General features: G+C 38.8%; 2 protein-coding genes across 2 annotated transcripts in view; one reads left to right on the top strand and one right to left on the bottom strand.

The window, feature by feature from the left end:
* The window catches only part of cog5 (component of oligomeric golgi complex 5), a 45,524-nt gene that overhangs the window by 13,610 nt on the left and 11,578 nt on the right, over positions 1–20,336 (bottom strand). Inside the window, exons 7-14 of the mRNA XM_017710643.2 lie at positions 13,221–13,351; positions 11,471–11,630; positions 10,858–10,970; positions 10,646–10,723; positions 9,479–9,560; positions 7,547–7,748; positions 6,329–6,490; positions 2,311–2,410 (exon numbers count right to left, since the gene is read on the bottom strand). Of these exons, the coding sequence (XP_017566132.1) occupies positions 2,311–2,410; positions 6,329–6,490; positions 7,547–7,748; positions 9,479–9,560; positions 10,646–10,723; positions 10,858–10,970; positions 11,471–11,630; positions 13,221–13,351 (1,028 nt within the window). The remainder of the gene's footprint in view (positions 1–2,310; positions 2,411–6,328; positions 6,491–7,546; positions 7,749–9,478; positions 9,561–10,645; positions 10,724–10,857; positions 10,971–11,470; positions 11,631–13,220; positions 13,352–20,336) is intronic.
* Positions 13,875–18,842, top strand: gpr22a (G protein-coupled receptor 22a). Its single transcript, XM_017710644.2, has 2 exons — positions 13,875–14,100; positions 17,418–18,842. The coding sequence occupies exon 2, from the start codon at positions 17,489–17,491 to the stop codon at positions 18,554–18,556; it is 1,068 nt and encodes a 355-aa protein (XP_017566133.1). The 5' UTR covers positions 13,875–14,100; positions 17,418–17,488; the 3' UTR covers positions 18,557–18,842.

The following is a 20,336-nucleotide window of genomic DNA, read 5'->3' as shown; positions in this document are numbered from 1 at the left end:
ACTAGTGTGTATGCAGTGTTTCACTGGGGTCGGTTAAATGCGATGGTGAAATTTCCCTGTTGTATAAGGGTCACCTAATAAAGGTCACTTAATTAATTTAAAAAGTTAACTACATTATTTCTATTAATTTCTATTAAAGTTGGAAAAGTAGATAAAATGCAAAAAACAGAAGGCAGTAATTTATAAATCTACACTAACCTGTATGCGGACGACAACTGTACAAAGACAAGATATGTAAAATTTTACCTCATCAACATTCCTTCTGAAATTGATGCCTACAACACATTCCAAAAAACTTGGGGAAGGGCCAGTTTAAGAGTAGGAACACTGTGAAAATGTTAAAAAAAAAACAAAAAAAAACAGCCTAAACAGGTAATGCAATCAATTCTTGATATAAAATGAGCATATACCTATACCTGAGCAAGGATGGGTCAAGGCCCACCACTTTCCCAAAAATACCTCAGGAAAAGATACAGTTTAAAAATAAGGGGTCAGCCAGGCATTGCAAAGGTTTTATTTCAGCCTCAACAGTGCATAATATCCTCAGGGAATCTAGAAGAATCCTCATACGTAAGGGGCAAGGCTAAAAATCACAAGTGAATGGGTGTCAATTTTAGCCCCTCAGAAGGCACTGCACTAAAAACAAGCATGCTCCTGTGATAGAAATCACCAGACGGGCTCAAGAAAACTTTGAAAAAACACTCACACAATTGTTGTCGCTGCATCCACAAATTAAAGTAAATACTGTACTATGTGCAGTGGAGGCCCTGGGTTAGCAATGTCCAGAAGAGCTGCTGACTTTTCAAGGCTCTGGTTTATCTGAAACGGACTGATACACAGTGTAAATGTCTCAACCTTTCAGATTATTTATAGGAAAGGATGTCTCTGGGCGAAACAAGAAAATGACCATCCAGATTGTTACCAGCATGAAGTTCAAAACCTAGAGTGTAGAGTATGGGGGTATTAGAGGGTAACCTGCACATCTGTGAAAGCACCACTGATGACTCATTTAGCAGCAACATACGCTACTCTTTAGATTCATTTTTTTCCCAGGAATGTGCTTAACTTAAAATGTCCCCCGTAGCCCTGCCTAGTGCTAATTAACATATATTTGCATGTTGGTCAGTTAGAAAAAGAAAATGAAAACTGGAAAATGAAAAGTGAATCTCCAGCAGGTGGCCCTGATGTTAGTTTTCATTTTCCTTTAAATGCGTCAGCGCCGAAAACGGAATCACAAACTGTCACTTTGCTGTTGATTTATACGTTTTGCATTTTCATTTTAATTTTGTCTGATTGCAGCCGATCGCTATGAAAAAGAAAGAAGAAAGTACACTTTGCATTTTGGTTTTAGTTTTTACACGTATTCTGCATTTCATGAAGAAAAGCCAAAGCCAAAGTGAAGTCTGTGTTTTCTTTTGTCTGTTAGCTTTTTCATTTTAGATTTGGCTGTGAAAAACCAGAATAACGACGAAAATTAAATGACAAATAGGCGTTTTCAAATTTATTTTTTATTTTTGTCACAAATGGCTCGAGCTCATGTGAAAAATGAAATTGCAAATGAAGGCATTTCATTTCATTTAAAATTTTGGCAGGATATTTGTGCAGATGTTTGGAAAAAGAAATGACAAAAAGAGGTTTTCATTTACATTTTACTGGTTTCATTTTCATTTCCTTTTTGGCAGGACTTGCCTTCCATATTTTTATTAGCATTTCACATACTGTACCAACTTTCCAGAAATTCGGTTTGATTCATTTTTGCTGCTGTTTTTCATTGACTGTGTGATCCTGCATCGCTACAGATTCTGTACAGACCTTCTATAAAACAAGCAATAGAAATAATACCAGGTTATAGTAATCCTGGGCAAATCATTTTCCCCTTAGAAAAAAGAGTATCTTAAGTGTGGAAGCACTGGACATAGAATTTACTTGTGTTTTCTCTGGCTAAAATTAAGCTATGAACTGTGCTACCTCACGTGTACACCTCAGAACATTAAATCATTAAACATTTACAGAAAAAACTATTGATTTTATGTGGTGATGTTGACTGTTCAAGGTGAAATTCTAAGCTAAAGATGTTTCTACTCTTTTCTAGAGTGAAGATAGTGTATAAATTCACTAGCAACTAACAACTCTGCCACAGCACTCAAGACTATTCTGTCTCATTACATCACTCATTTCATTGCAAAAAGACCTCTTTTGCTGGGTCAGCCTGCTGTCTGCTGACTATATGCTGCTATGAAGCTTGTGGTGAAGCACGGAGCAGAGAGTCTCGCATATTTCACATACAAGATGTTATGATTATGTTCTTACCAGCTGCTCCGACTTGACACAGAAGAGCTGCACTGTCTTGGCGACATTCTTGGCCACAGCAACAGTCAATCCAGGGTCTACTAATGCCACATTCAGCTCACTGCAAGACCACAGGAACATCTGGGTTTGGCTAAGAACTAATAGTATCATAGCTAGTGATCTCATCTGTCTCATGATCTCATCTCATAATCTGTCTGTCTGTCTGTCTGTCTGTCTGTCTGTGTCTGTCTGTCTAGTTTAGCGATAGCTTATACAGTATGTAACTGAACCCAACTAACTTTACTAGACACAGCCTATGATTGTAAAAAGAAAGGAGCTAAGAATCATTTAGTAGCAGAAGAATGATTTTTCTAAATCTGTTTTTTCAGAATTATAGCTAAAACATTAGGGAAAAAAAAACATCTAATGAAATAAACTACTTGTAACTTTTATTACACTAATCTGCACAGTTCAATTACACAGAATAAAATAATCTTTAAATGTTACACAGTATGTAAATTAGCAAAACCCATATTTATTTTTAATCATTAATGTATTTCCTTTTCCCAAGCATCTCATATAACAATTTATTTCAGGCATATCATAGACAAAAGAGTCTACCATTTGGCACATTTTTGGTCAGATCACAGCTAAATGCATACAGTCACATGTAAAAGTCTGTGCGCTCTGGTCAAATGACATGTAGTGTTGATTTTATTCTGCACAATTTTAATGGACATTCACTGTTTATTTGCCGAATTTAACATACTGAAAAAATGTAACTGTAAAATGTGGCCTGTGCAAAAGTAAGGCATATCATTCTCAGCATTAACGCTGATGTGGTGGGGGGGTGTTAGTGTGTGTTGTGCTGGTCTGAGTGAATCAGATACAGCAGGGATGCTGGAGTTTTTAAACACCTCATTGTCACTGCTGGACTGAGAATAGTCCACCAACCAAAAATATCCAGCCAACAGCGTCCTGTGGGCAGCATCCTGTGACCATTGATGAAGGACTAGAGAATGACCAACACAAACCGTGAAGCAGCAGATGAGCCATCCTATCTGACTTTACGTCTATGAGGTTGACTAACAAGGTAGTGAGTGGACAGTGAGTGGACAGTGTTTAAAAACTCCAGCAGCACTGCGGTGTCTGATCCACTTATACCAGCACAACACACACTAACACACTACCTCCACATCAGTGTTATGGCAGTGCTGTGAATGATCCACCACCTAAATAGTACCTGCTCTGTGAGGGTCCATGGGGGCCCTGACACCCTGAAGAACAGGGTAAAAGGGGCTAACAAATTATCAGAGAAACAGATGGACTACAGTCTGTAACTGTAGAACTACAAAGTGCAGCAATATATAGCAGTATATACTGCTCAAAAAAATAAAGGGAACACTTAAACAACACAATATAACTCCAAGTAAATCAAACTTCTATGAAATCAAACTGTCCACTTAGGAAGCAACACTGATTGACAATCAATTTCACTGCTGTTGTGCAAATGGAACAGACAACAGGTGGAAATTATTGGCGATTAGCAAGACACACTCAATAAAGGAGTGGTTCTGCAGGTGGGACCACAGACCACTTCTCAGTACCGATGCTTTCTGGCTGATGTTTTGGTCACTTTTGAATGTTGGTGGTGCTTTCACACTCGTGGTAGCATGAGACGGACTCTACAACCCACACAAGTAGCTCAGGTAGTGCAGCTCATCCAGGATGGCACATCAATGCGAGCTGTGGCAAGGTTTGCTGTGTCTGTCAGCGTAGTGTCCAGAGGCTGGAGGCGCTACCAGGAGACAGGCCAGTACACCAGGAGATGTGGAGGAGGCTGTAGGAGGGCAACAACCCAGCAGCAGGACCGCTACCTCCGCCTTTGTGCAAGGAGGAACAGGAGGAGCACTGCCAGAGACCTGCAAAATGACCTCCAGCAGGCCACAAATGTGCATGTGTCTGCACAAACGGTTAGAAACCGACTCCATGAGGATGGTATGAGGGCCCGACGTCCACAGATGGGGGTTGTGCTCATAGCCCAACACCGTGCATGACGCTTGGCATTTGCCAGAGAACACCAGGATTGGCAAATTCACCACTGGCACCCTGTGCTCTTCACAGATGAAAGCAGGTTCACACTGAGCACATGTGACAGACGTGACAGAGTCTGGAGATGCTGTGGAGAGCGATCTGCTGCCTGCAACATCCTTCAGCATGACTGGTTTGGCAGTGGGTCAGTAATGGTGTGGGGTGTCATTTCTTTGGAGGGCCGCACAGCCCTCCATGTGCTGGCCAGAGGTAGCCTGACTGCCATTAGGTACCGAGATGAGATCCTCAGACCCCTTGTGAGACCATATACTGGTGCGAATGGCCCTGGGTTCCTCCTAATGCAGGACAATGCTAGACCTCATGTGGCTGGAGTGTGTCAGCAGTTCCTGCAAGATGATGGCATTGAAGCTATGGACTGGCCCGCCCGTTCCCCAGACCTGAATCCGATTGAGCACATCTGGGGCATCATGTCTCGCTCCATCCACCAGCGTCACGTTGCACCACAGACTGTCCAGGAGTTGGCGGATGCTTTAGTCCAGGTCTGGGAGGAGATCCCTCAGGAGACCATCCACCACCTCATCAGGAGCATGCCCAGGCATTGTAGGGAGGTCATACAGGCACGTGGAGGCCACACACAATACTGAGCCTCATTTTGACTTGTTTTAAGGACATTACATCAAAGTTGGATCAGCCTGTAGTGTGTTTTTCCACTTTATTTTTGTGTGTGACTCCAAATCCAATTCAGATCTAGGATGTGTTATTTGAGTGTTCCCTTTATTTTTTGGAGCAGTGTATATATGTATATATATATATATATATATATATATATATATATATATATATATATATATATATATATATATATATATATATATCAGTTTCTCTGGTTTGGTAGAACTGGGACTGAATGTTGTTTCACATCTGAATTTCTCAAGTCATTTGTCTGATATGTGCGCCTCTTTTCTGCTATATTTGAGTCCAAGACTCAATAAATAAAACCATAGTTCACAGAGTCAGTAGCAGTGACTTTCAGCATTTTTCCATGGCTTGGTTGAAGCACAAGGCCATGAGACCCTGCTGTTAGTGGACACACAGGCTCGGCTAGCAGGCTTGATAAAGGCTAAATCAAGGCTAAATGTCCAGCAGTTCCTTCTTATCTCTCAATAGCAATGTGGACGAACACTCAGACTAAGACTAACTTTAACTCAGAGTGTAAGTGACCACACAGTGGCAAATGAGTGATCATTTGAGAAAAGCCAGGCTCAGCCATTAAGGTAAAGGGCTCCCATTAACATGTTTTTCCCATTAAAGTATTTTTACTGCCGCTTGTCATTCCACACTGCTGATGTGTTGTTAAGTTCTGTCTACTAGAGCGTATGCACACATCAGATATTTCTTTGTAGTGTCAGTCATGTGTATTGGTATTCCCATCGCTGATACAGATACTATTAAGCCCTAGTATTGGCACAATGTAACACTAATTTCAAATGCAGCGCAAAGTGCTTTTACAAAGAAAAGAACCAACAGAGAAAGAAAAGAACCAAGAGGTTGTCAAATAAAATCATTAAACAATAAGATACGACAAATAAGAGAATGGCAAAATATAAAAATAAAAAAAGTGGAGTGTGGAGAAGCCCAGCACTGGATGAGCTTAAGGTACGATACGGATCATAGTTTTGAAGGTCCTATACCATTCAGAGATCTAAAAACCAGTTAACCAATATTCTGTTGCATTTTAAACTTGTTGCAGTTGTAGTGGCTTCAAGTTTTTGTTTTTAATATAATAAACTTTGTGCACAAAAATTTGTAGAGAAAATGTTGTATTTCAATGTGTTACCTTATTTTTACATAGAACATTTGACCAGGGTGCTTAAACTTTTGCAGATGACTGTATACATACAGTCAATATTCATAGGCAGCTCTAGCTCCATATCAACAAACATCTCATAATAGCTGTAACCCTTAAAAGTATAATGGGGGCACAAACCTGGCAATAGTTTTGATGATACTGTCCATCTCATCACTGGAAGGGGGACTGTACCCCCCTTGAGGGAAAACCAGGTTGATTGGATCAAACAGACGTGAGAGTGACTTGGAGAGGTAGGCTGCTTCATACGGCTGCAGGGAGCTCTTTAGTGCTTTCTCTGGACTAGAGGAAAAAAAAAAAAAAACAATAAAAAGGCTGAGATCAGCACCAGACTAACTTGCTGATGGACATGTCAAGGAAGCGTACATGGTCATATCAATACATAACATACATTAATACATAAATTGAATGAAATAAAAAGACCAACAGATGATCTACAGTCAGTAACTGTACATTGCACAGTGCAAGTACAAGGGCAGGTTCATCCGTTTTCTCTTAAAAAGTACAAATATTATTCTTACATCAATCTGTGTACCAGATTCAGTACAAACAGCCCTTATGTTGTCACTGTAGAATAGAAAAATCCAGATGACTGATTTTGAAAAAATGAACATTTTAAAAGGTACAATTGTGACTGTAAATAGCTAAACAGCGCTGTGTTCACAATATGTTCTGTAAAACTCTTGGATACACAAGTTTAGAAAACAATCATGTAAGACTTCAGTCTTGATCTGTTATACTGAGGGATAGTGATCTGGGGACATTTTTCAGGTTTCATATTAATGAGGGGTAATTCTGACTGTGCCCCTGTTTCCAAAGTGAGCTCCATAAAAACAATGGTTTGCCGAGTTTGGTGTGGAAGAGCTCCAGCTGCCTGCAGAGTGCCCTGATCTCAGCCCCACTCAACACCTTCGGGGTGAAATGGAACACTAATTATGAGCCAGGCCTTCTTTTGTGAGGTGCCTGACCTCACAAATGCTCTTTTGACTGAATGGGCACAAATTCTCACAGACACGCACTGAATTCTTGCGGAAAGCCTTCCCAGAGACTCTAGGGGCCACCAAGGAGGGGGGGGGGGGGGTTAACTCTATATTAAATGCCCCTGGTTTTAGAATTGGATGTAAAACAAGCTCATATAGGTCTGATGGGCTATAGTTACTTTTGGGTGTACACAGTGTTCCTTTTTTATCTCACTTTTTAAGAAAAAACTTCCTTACTTATGCCATTAACTGCAGTCTCACCTGTTCCAGTAACTTCTGGTTTCATTTTTTCATTACTGGTTTCATCAAATAGCCAGTCATGTTTCTCATAAGCATGTGTATGCAGCTGCAGACTCACTCATAATCCTGTTTTGCACTTGTAAAGAGATCCTGAATGTCATTCTCAGGTGTTGTCAAATCTAACTCCAGCCCTGAGCCACTGCCCACTGGTGCCACCTGTATGTTGGCACTGTACTGTTGCAGCCGTTTCCACAACTCATTATACAGTCTCAGGAGCTTAGGGAATTCTCCCTCCAGAGCCTGTTTCAGGAATGTGGAGGCTACAGAAAAAGAAAATGAAATGACAATCAGGAGGTTCAGCACAAAAGAGCAGGTTCCATTTTTCTCTAATCTTTCTTGCATCAGTAGATGAAACATCATGATGCTGCATGGAGGCAGAATGGAAAAAGACACTTTATCAACACACTTGAGAGAGGATGGAAAAAAAGTAAGAGAATTAATTGAAAATGGAACTTCATTTATATAACTAACAAAAGTTCAGAAATGACTGATTTCTCACTACAGGCAGGTCAAGAAGATCGTTTCTTGTATAGATGAATTACTGTTAGAGCTTGAAATATTTGTGCAAAGCCAAAGGACCTGACTATTTTCATTAGGTTCAGACGTCATTTCCTAACCCTAAAGACAGCTTACATTGTGTTTTTGTTTTATAATATTGTCACTGGCCAAAAAAAAAAAAAAAAAAAAAAAAAAAAAAAAAAAAAACCACACAAAACACTTGTGCAAAGCATCTCATACATCGCAAGTAGTGTTTAAATATGTTATTTAGGAAAATAAATCACACTCTGCAATCCCATCATACTGCTTTGTTTATTTCGCATTTTATTCTTGCAGCCACAGTAATTTTAACAATACAAAGTTTAGTCAGTAGGGAGAACAGTGCACTCACTGCTTGACCTCAAACACTGCCTACGAGTAAGGACACTGGCTCACGACTCTCTGAATGCTGTCGTTTTATTGGCTTTCTAGCGAAACATTTGCATGAATTTAGCCATCCTTCATGTAAATGACATGCATGTGATATGAGGTGCTGGTAGGCTGGTGCTCGATTTCATGCACTGAAGCCGATTCATTACTGGCACTTAGATCTCATTGTTTCCACATCAGACACGAGTTTTGTGAATCAGACAGAGTAGTTTGAGCCCTTTTTTTCGCGCAAATGTGATAAATATAGGCCATTATGTTTATTTGTTTGGCCAAAAATATGTTGTTATATGCAACATGCTAGATCAACACAGTACAACATGAGAACAGAGCATTAAGGAATGTTATCCATGAATGTTATTCCCAAAAATGTTTTGGAAGCCTTTGGGAATGCTTGGGAAGCAGTGGAACGTCAACAATTCTGTTCAGTAGAATATTTATCATATTCTATGTTATTTCTATCATGATCTAATGATGGCTATTATTGTTGGAACGTGGTAATTTAAGTACCAATATAATAAGACCGATTCAGATCAGTTTCTAATTACTGCAATTACTTAAGATTTTGTTTCATAACAGTTACCTCATATGAAAAAGCACACCACTGAAATACTACACCAACCAATCAATGGTCTATACCAACCTGCAAAGTCACAAAGCTCAAAGTACATGCTGGAGTAACTCTCTCCCATAGAAACCACCTTTCCCAGCTGCCTGAAAAGCCTCTTGGAATTCCAGCCCTTTTCCTTTGTTACAGGATGATGCAATCTCGTAATAAAATCCTATTTAGGCATCTATACTGGCAGTTGACTAATCAAAACAGAGCAGCTGAGCAAATCAATCACTGTACACTGGGCTCATAGGGAGTCAGGGCTTAGACCCAAAAAATGAAATTATGAACAGTGAAAATGATCACAATGTGTCCCCTTTAACTTTCCCCATGCTTGTGTGATATTTTGGCAAGGTTTTCATAAAAAAAGTTCTCACTTAAAGAGTCAAACTCTTACCTCCCTTCAATTTCCAGCATGGAAGAACAGGGTACACTCATGCAAACACTGTCACTTACCTTCTGTGGTTTTCTGGAGTTCCACAGAGAGCATTTGAGTAATGGAGTTCCAGAAAATGTACAAGATATCTGGATGACCATCCTGCAGAGAGGGAAAAATGGGGGTTATGATTACAAAGGCTTAAAAAACAAAAAAGATTATACTACAAATACTACCATAGTGTTGTACTATTATACTACAGTACTCTACTAGAATGCTTTTACACTTGTTGTTAGAATGCTTGTTTTAAAAAGCACATTTAAATAGCTATGTAGAGTCTCCATATCACTACCAGACTTACAGGTTTTGCCATATCATCAAGACCATGCAGAAAAGTGTAAACACACACACACACACACACACACACACACACACACACACACACACACACACACACACACACACACAGGTTAAAACCCATCAGTCTTATATTTCTAAGAGAAAAGACACGCCAGAGATGTACTTATTACACTGACTGTGTTAAGATAGTTAATGCCTAAACCTACAGGTATAAGATGACACTTATTTTATGTTTTTTAATCTCACAGGCAGACGGTGTCCAGCTTGCAACCAAGTGCATTGTCACACATGTCGCACACATGCACACAGGGCTTTTTTGTTTGCCTTTTTTGTTTATTTTATACTATTTTGAGATTTGTAAAACTTGGGACATGTCATATTATATATATATATATATATATATATATATATATATATATATATATATATATATATATATATATATATATATATAGACACACACACACACACACACACACACACAATATCACTTAGTATTTTTCTACGAGAATCCTCTTACATCAAGTACAAAATTCCACCTTTAAAAATTTTAATATTTCATCCCTACAGTCCTACAGCACAGATCCTCTGCCACTGGACTTCAGTTAGATTTTGACACTTCAGAGTAAGTCCTGTTCAGTCCTTTTTTAAGCAACCAAAATATTCCACTTTTCTGCTGAAATACAGAAGTGCCACTTTCATCCAAAAAAGTGACCATTTCCATCCAAAACGTTTTGGTGGCTGAATGTTAAGCATATCTACCAGTCGCTTACGGGTTATCAAATTGTTCTGTCTTATTATGGATGTTATACTACTTATTCAGGGGACAGCAAGGATACAGAACAGCAGGGAGAGCAAGGATATTTTATAGAATAGTTTTTCTTCACCTTGACGATCTCATCAATGAAACACACGTGTGTGACAGGGTCTCTCTTTTTGGTCAGGACCTTCTGAAGGTGCTGCACCTACAAATTGAGACATACGAAAATGAGAAAATCACTATGAAAGGACTAATGTATACACTGAAACTACACAAGTTAGGCTATCATTTCTACTTAATATTAAAAGACACTGAGAATGATACAGTATTTCTCCATACCTGGCTACAAGCAGCACAGATAAGGTCCATCAGTTTCTCCAGGTTGGTCCAAAGAGCAGCACGAAAGGTAGCTGTATTTCCTGGAATGGGTATTACAGCCCTACCTGGAGCACCTAAATGGAAGATTCAAGATTCATGTTACATGCACAGCAGAAACAGGCAGTTGCACTGTACAATAAAATTCTTACTTTGCTGTTCCTCCATTCACCCTATATAATCTTAATCATAGATTTAAAAAATTGAAAAATAGAAAAAAAGAAAATATAAGAATAACACTAAAAACTGTAGTAAAAAGTACAGTTATGTGTGTTATATGCAAGAAGACAAGTATATGTAAGAATTAGAACGGTCAGAATGTAATAGGTATAGAATGTTATTTTTTTATATTCATTCATTTTTCAAAGCAACAAAAGCATGTCTTACATTAGCATTGTCAAGTAGTCATTGTTGATTCATCAAGAAGGTACATTTTATTAACATATTTTATAAACTGAGTAACTGAATTTCATCAAGAAATCTCACTATTTTTATGTTGTATCATATTGGAAAATAAAACAAACAATTCTGATAGATACATATGAATTAACACATACAGAAGAAAAAAAAAAGTAACCTCTAGTGTTAGCAGGCTGAGTGAGGACTTTAATGTCAAGGGCACTGCTTATGCTCTCCTGGACAGATGACTTGTAGCCATCCACCACGCTGATGATAGTCTCTCTCAGACTGCCCAAATTATAGAAGACCTGCAGCGCAGTGCCCACCTGAGACGGGTTCTGGAGTCAGAACAGACAACAGAACAATTAGAACAGCCATAGATCAACTTCAGGTTTACCCACATAATGGGCCTCAATCACCAATGACTTCTTAAGCTTCTAAGAAAAAGTCTACATCAAATTCATGACGTGTTTCTTACCTGCAGAATTCTTTACACCTTTGTGCTTCTGAGTGTGTGTAGATTCAAAATAAGACACTGCTGAATGGCACAACTGGCATGAAATATATATATATATATATATATATATATATATATATATAAATATAAAGAATATATAAAATTAGGGTTAGGGTTTCTTAGATGCATTGCGATGTGGATGTGAGCGATTCTGAATCGATACATAAATGTCAGAAATTGACAAATCGAATTTCAAAATATTTAATTTCTAATGCAACGTTGACGGAACGTAAAAGGCGCAACTTGGAAGTGGGCAAGTGAAGTGCCCGGACAGTCTGTGGCAGCACATCAAAAACACAACTGGACGAGCGAGAAATCTGACCAGCTCCCTCTGCATTTAAAAGCCAGGTTAGGTCACGGGGTCACAACCCAAATGTTAAGAAGAGCCATTTTGTCCTTTCAACAAATATCAAACTGCCTTGGGAGCCAAAACATTTAATGCCTCGCTTGCTCTCTCTCTTTACACTTATTTCTTATTACTGCACCATTGTATAAATTCTATTAATTTGCTTTGTAATAAACCTGAGCCCTGAACAGGTCACTGACCCCCTGAACAGCAGTGAACTGTGCAGGAAAGCATAGAAAACAGTGTCATCAACAACATTTTGGACAGCTCTTGGCAGTGAACAGGGGAGTAATCACATCTTAAGATGCCTAGAACCGCTTTATACAAAAGTATACACTACACACAGCCATGTTGGCTTTATCGCACAGTGTAGTCAGAATAATTTCCCTACAGCTCTGGAAGGCTTGTTTATTTTTGGTAATAAATTCAGCTTATAACATGCTAGCTAGCTAGTAATTCAGAGCAGTATGAAGCTTACAGGGATTACACTTGGTGCTGATGTTATCAACTGTCCGAGTCCCACAAGTCATGCCAAATCACAATCTCCAAAGAACCCGGTGTGCACAGATAGAAACAACACTTTTGGTGACAATCTACTACACACTGCTTAATAAACACACATTTGTTTCCCCATGGGTTCAAAAAATGGTTAATGTGTGTTTTGAATGGCTTTTCCATGTACTTTAATGAGCACCTCTACTGAATATTATCAGATTCAAAGGGACTGATCTGCTGTATTATGTATGTCCACACGAGTATAGAGGCATCTGCTTGTACCTGAGAAGATAAGGTACTTAAGTCCACTTCAGAAGATTCATCTTCATGTAACATGTCTATATAATGGCTCAGCTGTTCTGACGAGAGGTATGCATCTTGTAGTGTAGCCTTTGCATTCTCGTCTTCTCTGAAGGGTGAGAACTCTAGACGGTCTGTAATTTCTTTGGGTGTTATTTTGAGTTGTTCTGCACAGCTCTAACAATGTTCCTGTGATCAGTTGCTATGATCTTTTATAATTTACAAAATGTTCTATGAAGAAAAGACAGTAATAAATGAGTGTGTTCCTACCTGAATCTCCATGCCCTGCTCCAGTATTCTTTTAGCCTGGTTCTCCACCTCCAGACGCACTCGACTGATAAACAGCAGGTCATTTTCAATGACATCAATCCCAGAGAGATCCACTCCCTGAGACAAGTAGTCTAAAAGATAAAAATACAATGACTTGCACACTGTTTCACATTCAGCTTCAGCATAGTTACTTACCTTACCTTAAAAATTCAGTGTAGGTCCACGTATTTTGTTCATTCTACAGATTCAAAAAGTGACCTTTATTTAGGTTTTTGATTTCAGTTAGTCTAAATAGTTCTATTTTTATTGTTATTTATTTAATTGTTCTATTTTTATTTATTCACACAGAGACAGAGACACAGAGAGAGACAGAGACAGAGACACAGAGAGAGACAGAGACAGAGAGAGAGAGAGAGAGAGAGAGAGAGAGAGAGAGAGAGAGAGAGAGAGAGAGAGAGAGAGAGAGAGAGAGAGAGAGAGAGACAGAGACAGAGAGACAGAGAGAGAGAGAGAGAGAGAGAGAGAGAGAGAGAGAGAGAGAGACAGAGACAGAGACAGAGACAGAGACAGAGACAGAGACAGAGACAGAGACAGAGACAGACAGACAGACAGAGAGAGAGAGAGAGAGAGAGAGAGATAGGGGGGGGGCTGATTAACAAGAAAAGTAGGCAGGGCTACTACAGCACTAAACAGAGGGATGGTTTGCATGTGACAAACCAAAAACAGTGGGGAGAAGAGCAGAATTGTCTGTTTGACATAAGACTCAACCTCCAACTACATCACACCGTGACAAATGACAGAGCACAAAGAAGATACTCAAATCAACATACAATATGCTCTTCCTCATGCTTCTCAAGAAGTCTTCAGCAGATTAGCACAGGTACAGAAACAAACTTTGTATTTACTGATAGTAAGTACTAACCCTGGTAGTAGTACTAACCCTTTATTATAACTTTAAAATACTCAAAATCATGGATTTTGTCAGAAGTCAGAATAGAATCATGTCCTCCATGAAGGAAAAAACGTAGGCTGTTCTGCTTTCATAAGTGCAATGTTAAAAGAAAAAAAAAGTGATCCTGTATGCATGCTGTGTTGGTTTAGCAGTATAATGCAAATTGCTAGATAAGTATGCTTGCAAAAACAACGTTACAAGCTTATTTATAGAATTATCTTCATTGTGAGGAAATGGGAACCATCTAGTAAAGGCTTATATTGGTTCATTGTTAAAAAGCTTTGTCCCAGTGTAGGAAAAGGAAAGAAAGATATCTGATATACAAGCATGCCTGCTGCATTATAGTGTCGGATATAAACAGCTCAAGACTAGTATGAACTCTGGAAGCAAGTGTTTTTTTTTTTACAGGTTTATTCAGCAGGAATAATTTCCATTAGAGAAGAGCTAAATCAGAGGGGAAAAAAGGCGGAGACTTTAAAGTCACATGTACACTTCGTTGTCTTTGTTTTGCACATCTATTACTTCCACTAAATCCTAGATGCAAACTAGATGTGCGCAACAGAAGGCGGAGCATGATGCAACCCAGGAATAACAAAAGGCCACAGCCGTATTCAAAAGTTTGAACACCCCCGGTCAAATGAGGTTTTCTTTATTTATATCCTCTACAGGGAAAGTAAATGGCCTTTTTTTTATTACATTTCGGGCATAGTTTCTATTTACTTGCCAAGTTTGACATATTCAGGAAAACAAAATCAAACGAGCAATATTTACCTCCAATATGTTAAACAGTAAATAAGCATGTAAACATTCATCATGCATTGAAATGTGAAGAAACTGTTCTCTGTAGACAATGTGTACTCATTTCACTTCCACAAAACACGCAATTTGACTGGGCTCCTAAACTTTTGCATACAACTGTAATAATGCAAAGCAATCTTGTGCCCTGAAACAAGAACAATACGAGTCTGACGTACACTGAATGGACACTCATTCCGATTCCTTAACCTGAGGCAAGATTAATTTTTGTTCAGTTCATGAGTCTCATTGCTGGAAATTCACTATGAACTTGTTATGATGGTACGTACTGCCATCTCTGATCAATTGTGTAAGAGTCACTTAGGCAACACAAAGGACAAAAGGCTGAAGAAAAGGCTACAAACAAGCCAGCTTTCATGTCAAGACAAAGTGGATATTCTAATGCACAAACCCATCCAACTAGGGCTGGGCAGTATCCACTGTTTTCCTACTATCAAGCTGTTCCCAAATATTACCCTTATACGCATTATATTTATTATATATTTATTATACCGTATATGCTATTACCTGTGGGATGTGGTGGGTGGGTGAATAAAAAAAAAAAACAGGACTTGCAACGCCAGTAAACTGTACTTTTTATATTTACTCAGCTGATCGCACTTTCAAGTGTTGGAGTTGTCCACCTCTTAGTCAGCCCATTGAGGGGCAAACTGCATACTTGGCAGAAAAGGGGCTATGCAGTGCTGCATCCCCCCGTTTTTTCAATATTCCATCATAATTTAGATGCTGAGATGTAAATAATGTAATTTGGTTTGGTGTGAAAAGACTCATTCAAAGAGAAACTTACTGACTGATTTCTTTACGCTGGTGGTGATGGATACCAGGATTGCGAGGTCTACAAAAATATAGCCAACTTATTTACTACCTGAAACCACCAGTGAATCTGCATGTGTTTATATGCATTATACATAGTTATATGTTCATAATGTTGATGTTGGTTAAATGGGGTTAAAAAAAAAAAACTTTTAACAGATCATTAACAGAGACAGCAGACCAAAGTTGATTGTAACTTAGCTAACAGCCAGCTCAACACACCAGCTAACAGTCACTCCAACCAGTCAGACGGGTTTGCGGATTTGTGTAATTATCCTCCGAACCTGTGTCAGTAGAGCATCAGTTACATGGAATCAAATCGGCGTGTGATAAGCGAGAGGAAACAGCACAAACAGAACCACCGTTTTATATTCTGATTGTTTATACTGCTCTTCTACACAGGCATTGTTTGTTCGCAAACGTAAAGCATTGTTGGACTTGTAAACACAGTATATTTATTTTTAGATAAACATAGGGAGGATTTATGGCTTGGTCAGTTTTAAAGCTGGGGTATTCAATGCTCTTTTTTCTTCAGAAGTTCTGCAAGGGCTTGATTATCAATGCCTGCATATACCCCCTTAAACCACATATCATGTCCACTTGCGCTTACAAAACCTAGTGCCATTTTCGCCTCAGTTTCCCCACACGCTTTAACCATACATCGTGCCATACATTGTCTGCACTGAAAAAATATCAGTTGGACTGACCCCATCGACGTCCCTGCTGCCAAGAGAGCCTTCTTAATCACAAAGTCTAAGCACCTTAGAGACACTAGACTTTCCTGCTGTATAGAAATGGTCTGGTGAAAAGTCTAATTTACAAAAGTTTCCACATGTCCCAGATGGAGTCTACTGGTCGAGACACATGTGCAGTCCAAATTGTGCTCCTGTAGTTTAGAACTGGAGCAGCAAGACTCCCATTGCTAAAAAACACTAGAACTCTAGTCATGCATGAAGACGTTTTTCTAAAAATGCATCCCCAAAACTCTCAGCATGCTCAAACCACATCCAGGCATTCATTAAGGTAGGGGAGACTTGATGTTTAGGACAGTGTATGTGAGCAGCCACTTTACACAACAGACATCTGTATTCACAAAGCACATCACGTGTACAAGTACTGATCTACAATCAGAAAATAGTGACAATACCTGTCATAAATACATGGAAATCTTATCCGTCCTGCTTTGTGAATACCAGCCTTGAAAGGGCTACCTGTAGTGAAGTTCTGTTCACTTTTATAGTTTACAGTAAATCATACTGTGCTCTAAACCACATCGGTAAGTCTGCACCACCTTACTGAAGACCTGGATACTGTTTGAGTAGCACAGATTTACTGAATACATTTGGGTAACTACTGAGTTCTAGCTCTTTGATAGCAACACTAGCTTCATAGCTTCAGTTCCAAACTTAAAAAAAGCTCCAAAAGTGTTTTGCCTGATTGACTACGTATGGGGCAAGGGGAAAAAAATTCACATATTACTATTCTACTACTGTATGAACTGTTCCTTTAAAATGGTAGATATATGCATGTGGAACAAGGAGAACGTGAAAAAAAATAATACATGACAAAATGATTAATGTACACTTCTAAAGTTTTTGTTGTCTCCACCTCTACAGGAGAATGCATACCTTTCCAGTCCAAAAACTACAAGCCATCATGAACATTAAGGTCCTTGATAGATTTTAATATGGAGCTGGGCAATCTTTACCCAATCAGCTTCCAGATAACCCTGACAGTCTTCCTAATGATAGAGTGCCTGCTTGGACTGAGTAGCAACCTGACTGTGTTGGTCCTCTACTGCATGAAGCTCAACCTGGTTAGCTCGGTCAGCATTATTGTCACTATGAACCTGCACATCCTTGATGCGCTTGTGTGTGTGGGCTGCATCCCGTTCACGACTGTTGTCATACTGTTGCCACTGAAGGACAACAATGCTCTATTTTCTTGTTTCCATGAAGCCTGTATCTCCTTCACAAGTGTAGCAACTGCCACCAACGTGCTAGCCATCACCTTAGACCGCTATGACATCTCTGCACGGACAGCAAATCGTGTGCTAACCATGGGACGTGCAGTGGCACTGTTGGGGTTCATCTGGGCCCTATCTTTCCTCAGCTTCCTAGTGCCCTTTATAGAAGTAGCCTTCTTCAACCAGGAAGTCTCTGTGCAAAACCAGACAGTAGAAGTGGACAACACCACAATCCAGTACTACACTGAGCCTGGACTCTACTACCATTTGCTAGCACAGATTCCAATCTTCTGCTTCACTTCCATCATCATGCTGGTTACATACTACAAAATCCTGCAGGCACTCAACATCCACATCGTTACCTGTTTCCAAACAACACCTAAGAAGAGAACTTCAGAAAAAAAACCCATTTCTATGACCGAAACTCTGGCATGCGAGTCCACAGATATACAGAGTGGAGGTAGAACAAATCCTCCATTAGCCATGTGTACCTCTGTATCAGTGATCATTGCTTTGAGACGAGCTGTCAAAAGGCACAAAGAGCGGCGCAAGCAGCAAAAGAGGGCTGTGCGGACGTCACTGCTTATTATCTCCACATTCCTACTATGCTGGACACCGATCACCTTGCTCAATATCATTCTTTTGTGTGTAGGACCCAGTAACTTTATCATGCGCCTAAGACTGGGCTTTTTGGTCATGGCCTATGGAACTACGTTCTTCCACCCTCTCCTTTATGCTTTCACACGACCGAAATTTCAAAAGGTTCTCAAGAGTAAGATTGATTTCTGATTTTGAAATAAATAACATCGCTACCTACAATTAATATACTGGCCCAAGAAAAGAAAGAGAAAAAAAAATACCTTTGAGGACACAAATGTCCATCAGAATCCATCTGTATTTTAACTGAGAACACAGAATAAGCTAGTGAGCCAATAAATGGCAAGTACACAATCATTAAAAGTTAAGCCACTTATACAAGGCAATAATGTAATTCTGCACCTAACAACATGAATTATCAGGTCCAAAATTATATATAACATGACATTCAGTACTGTGCGAAAGTCTTAGGCACCCAAGACACATTTTCAAAATCTATTTATTTATTTAAATTGTTTATTTAAAAGTGTTAATATTTGAATGAACTAAATTTGTACATTATTTATTAATATTATATATTTATTAATATATATATATATATATATATATATATATATATATATATATATATATATATATATATATATATAAAAATTATTAACAAGTCTCTGTGGTGGCTCTGAAGGTGTGTCAAGCAAAAATATGGACCCAAGAAATTCGTGTTACTTTTTATTGTTTTTATGTTTATTTGAATTATGAATATGACTTTATTCTAATGTATATTGTGATAAACTCACTGCTGAGGTAAATTGTTTGAACATTTGTTTAGATGCCTAAAGATTTTGCACAGTACTGTATATTTATATCGAATTCAACAATAAAAATGGCTGTTTTGTTGATTTTTATTTCAGAAGAGATTCAAATGTTTCAGCCAATGCTGAATGAACACACACACACACACACACACACACACACACACACACACTTTTTTCCATCGTGTGTGTGTGTATTGGGACACACCTCTTAATCATTGAATTCTTGTGTTTCACTCAGTCCCTTTGCCATAGGTATATAAAACCTAGCACTTAGCCATGTCGTGTGCCTTTACACATATTTGTGAAATAATGGGTGTTTCTAAAGAGCTCACATAATTTAAGTTAGTTCATGAAATTTCTTCCCTTCTAGATATTCCACGATCAACTGTGGGTGGAAAACTGAAAAGTAGAAGGATTTAGGGTCTGTGTACCTTCTGTTCATTTGACTTTCATTTTAAAAACCAGCAAATGGGCCAATTCTTGTTTCTGGTTCTGTTATTATTGGCGGAAAAATCAAGAAATAGCTTCGTTTGACAATTTCACAAAATAATCATAAAATCAAATAAATAGGCAACAATGAAATAAAGGGTCGTATTATTCAAATGATCTAAATTTAGAATTTCTCATCATAAGTTTAAAAAAACATGCATGGAATCACATAAAATCAGGCCTGTGGTTCTGGCGCATTGCTAGGCTACATTACTTTTTATAAGCATCTGTATATTTAACATGAACACACTATATGAGAAAGAAACGATACAGGGAATTTTCAACATTTGATGGGGGCTTCGTGCTCCCCAGATCAGCAGCAGATGTGCTCAAGTTCAAGACATGTGTCGAACTCCCCTATGTGTGCACAAGCTTCATACAGACGTGGACACTGGATTACTTTCTGTCTTTCAATTATAATGACCAGTACTGTGACCTCTTGGTGAAGAAGGAGACTCAGGACAGACAGTCATTCTGCTACAAGTTGAGTCACACGTCTGCACAGTTTTTGCTAACAGAACAACAAACACTTCAAAAACGTTATATGGTCTTCCATAATGCCAGATCTAGGGTGACCTTCTCAACATTAATGCTCGATCTTTCCTGGCCTGATTTCTGAGTGCCTGTGACTATGGGTCAAGTTTATTTTTGGTTCATTTGAATCAGTT

The sequence above is a fragment of the Pygocentrus nattereri genome, chromosome 1 (assembly GCF_015220715.1).
Source record: "Pygocentrus nattereri isolate fPygNat1 chromosome 1, fPygNat1.pri, whole genome shotgun sequence".
NCBI lineage: Eukaryota > Metazoa > Chordata > Actinopteri > Characiformes > Serrasalmidae > Pygocentrus > Pygocentrus nattereri.
This window is presented reverse-complemented; position numbering and strand designations above follow the sequence as displayed.

Bases quoted from the DNA above. Each gene is read 5' to 3' on its own strand.
- gpr22a (XM_017710644.2), top strand. From the start codon at position 17,489: ATGGAGCTGGGCAATCTTTACCCAATCAGCTTCCAGATAACCCTGACA.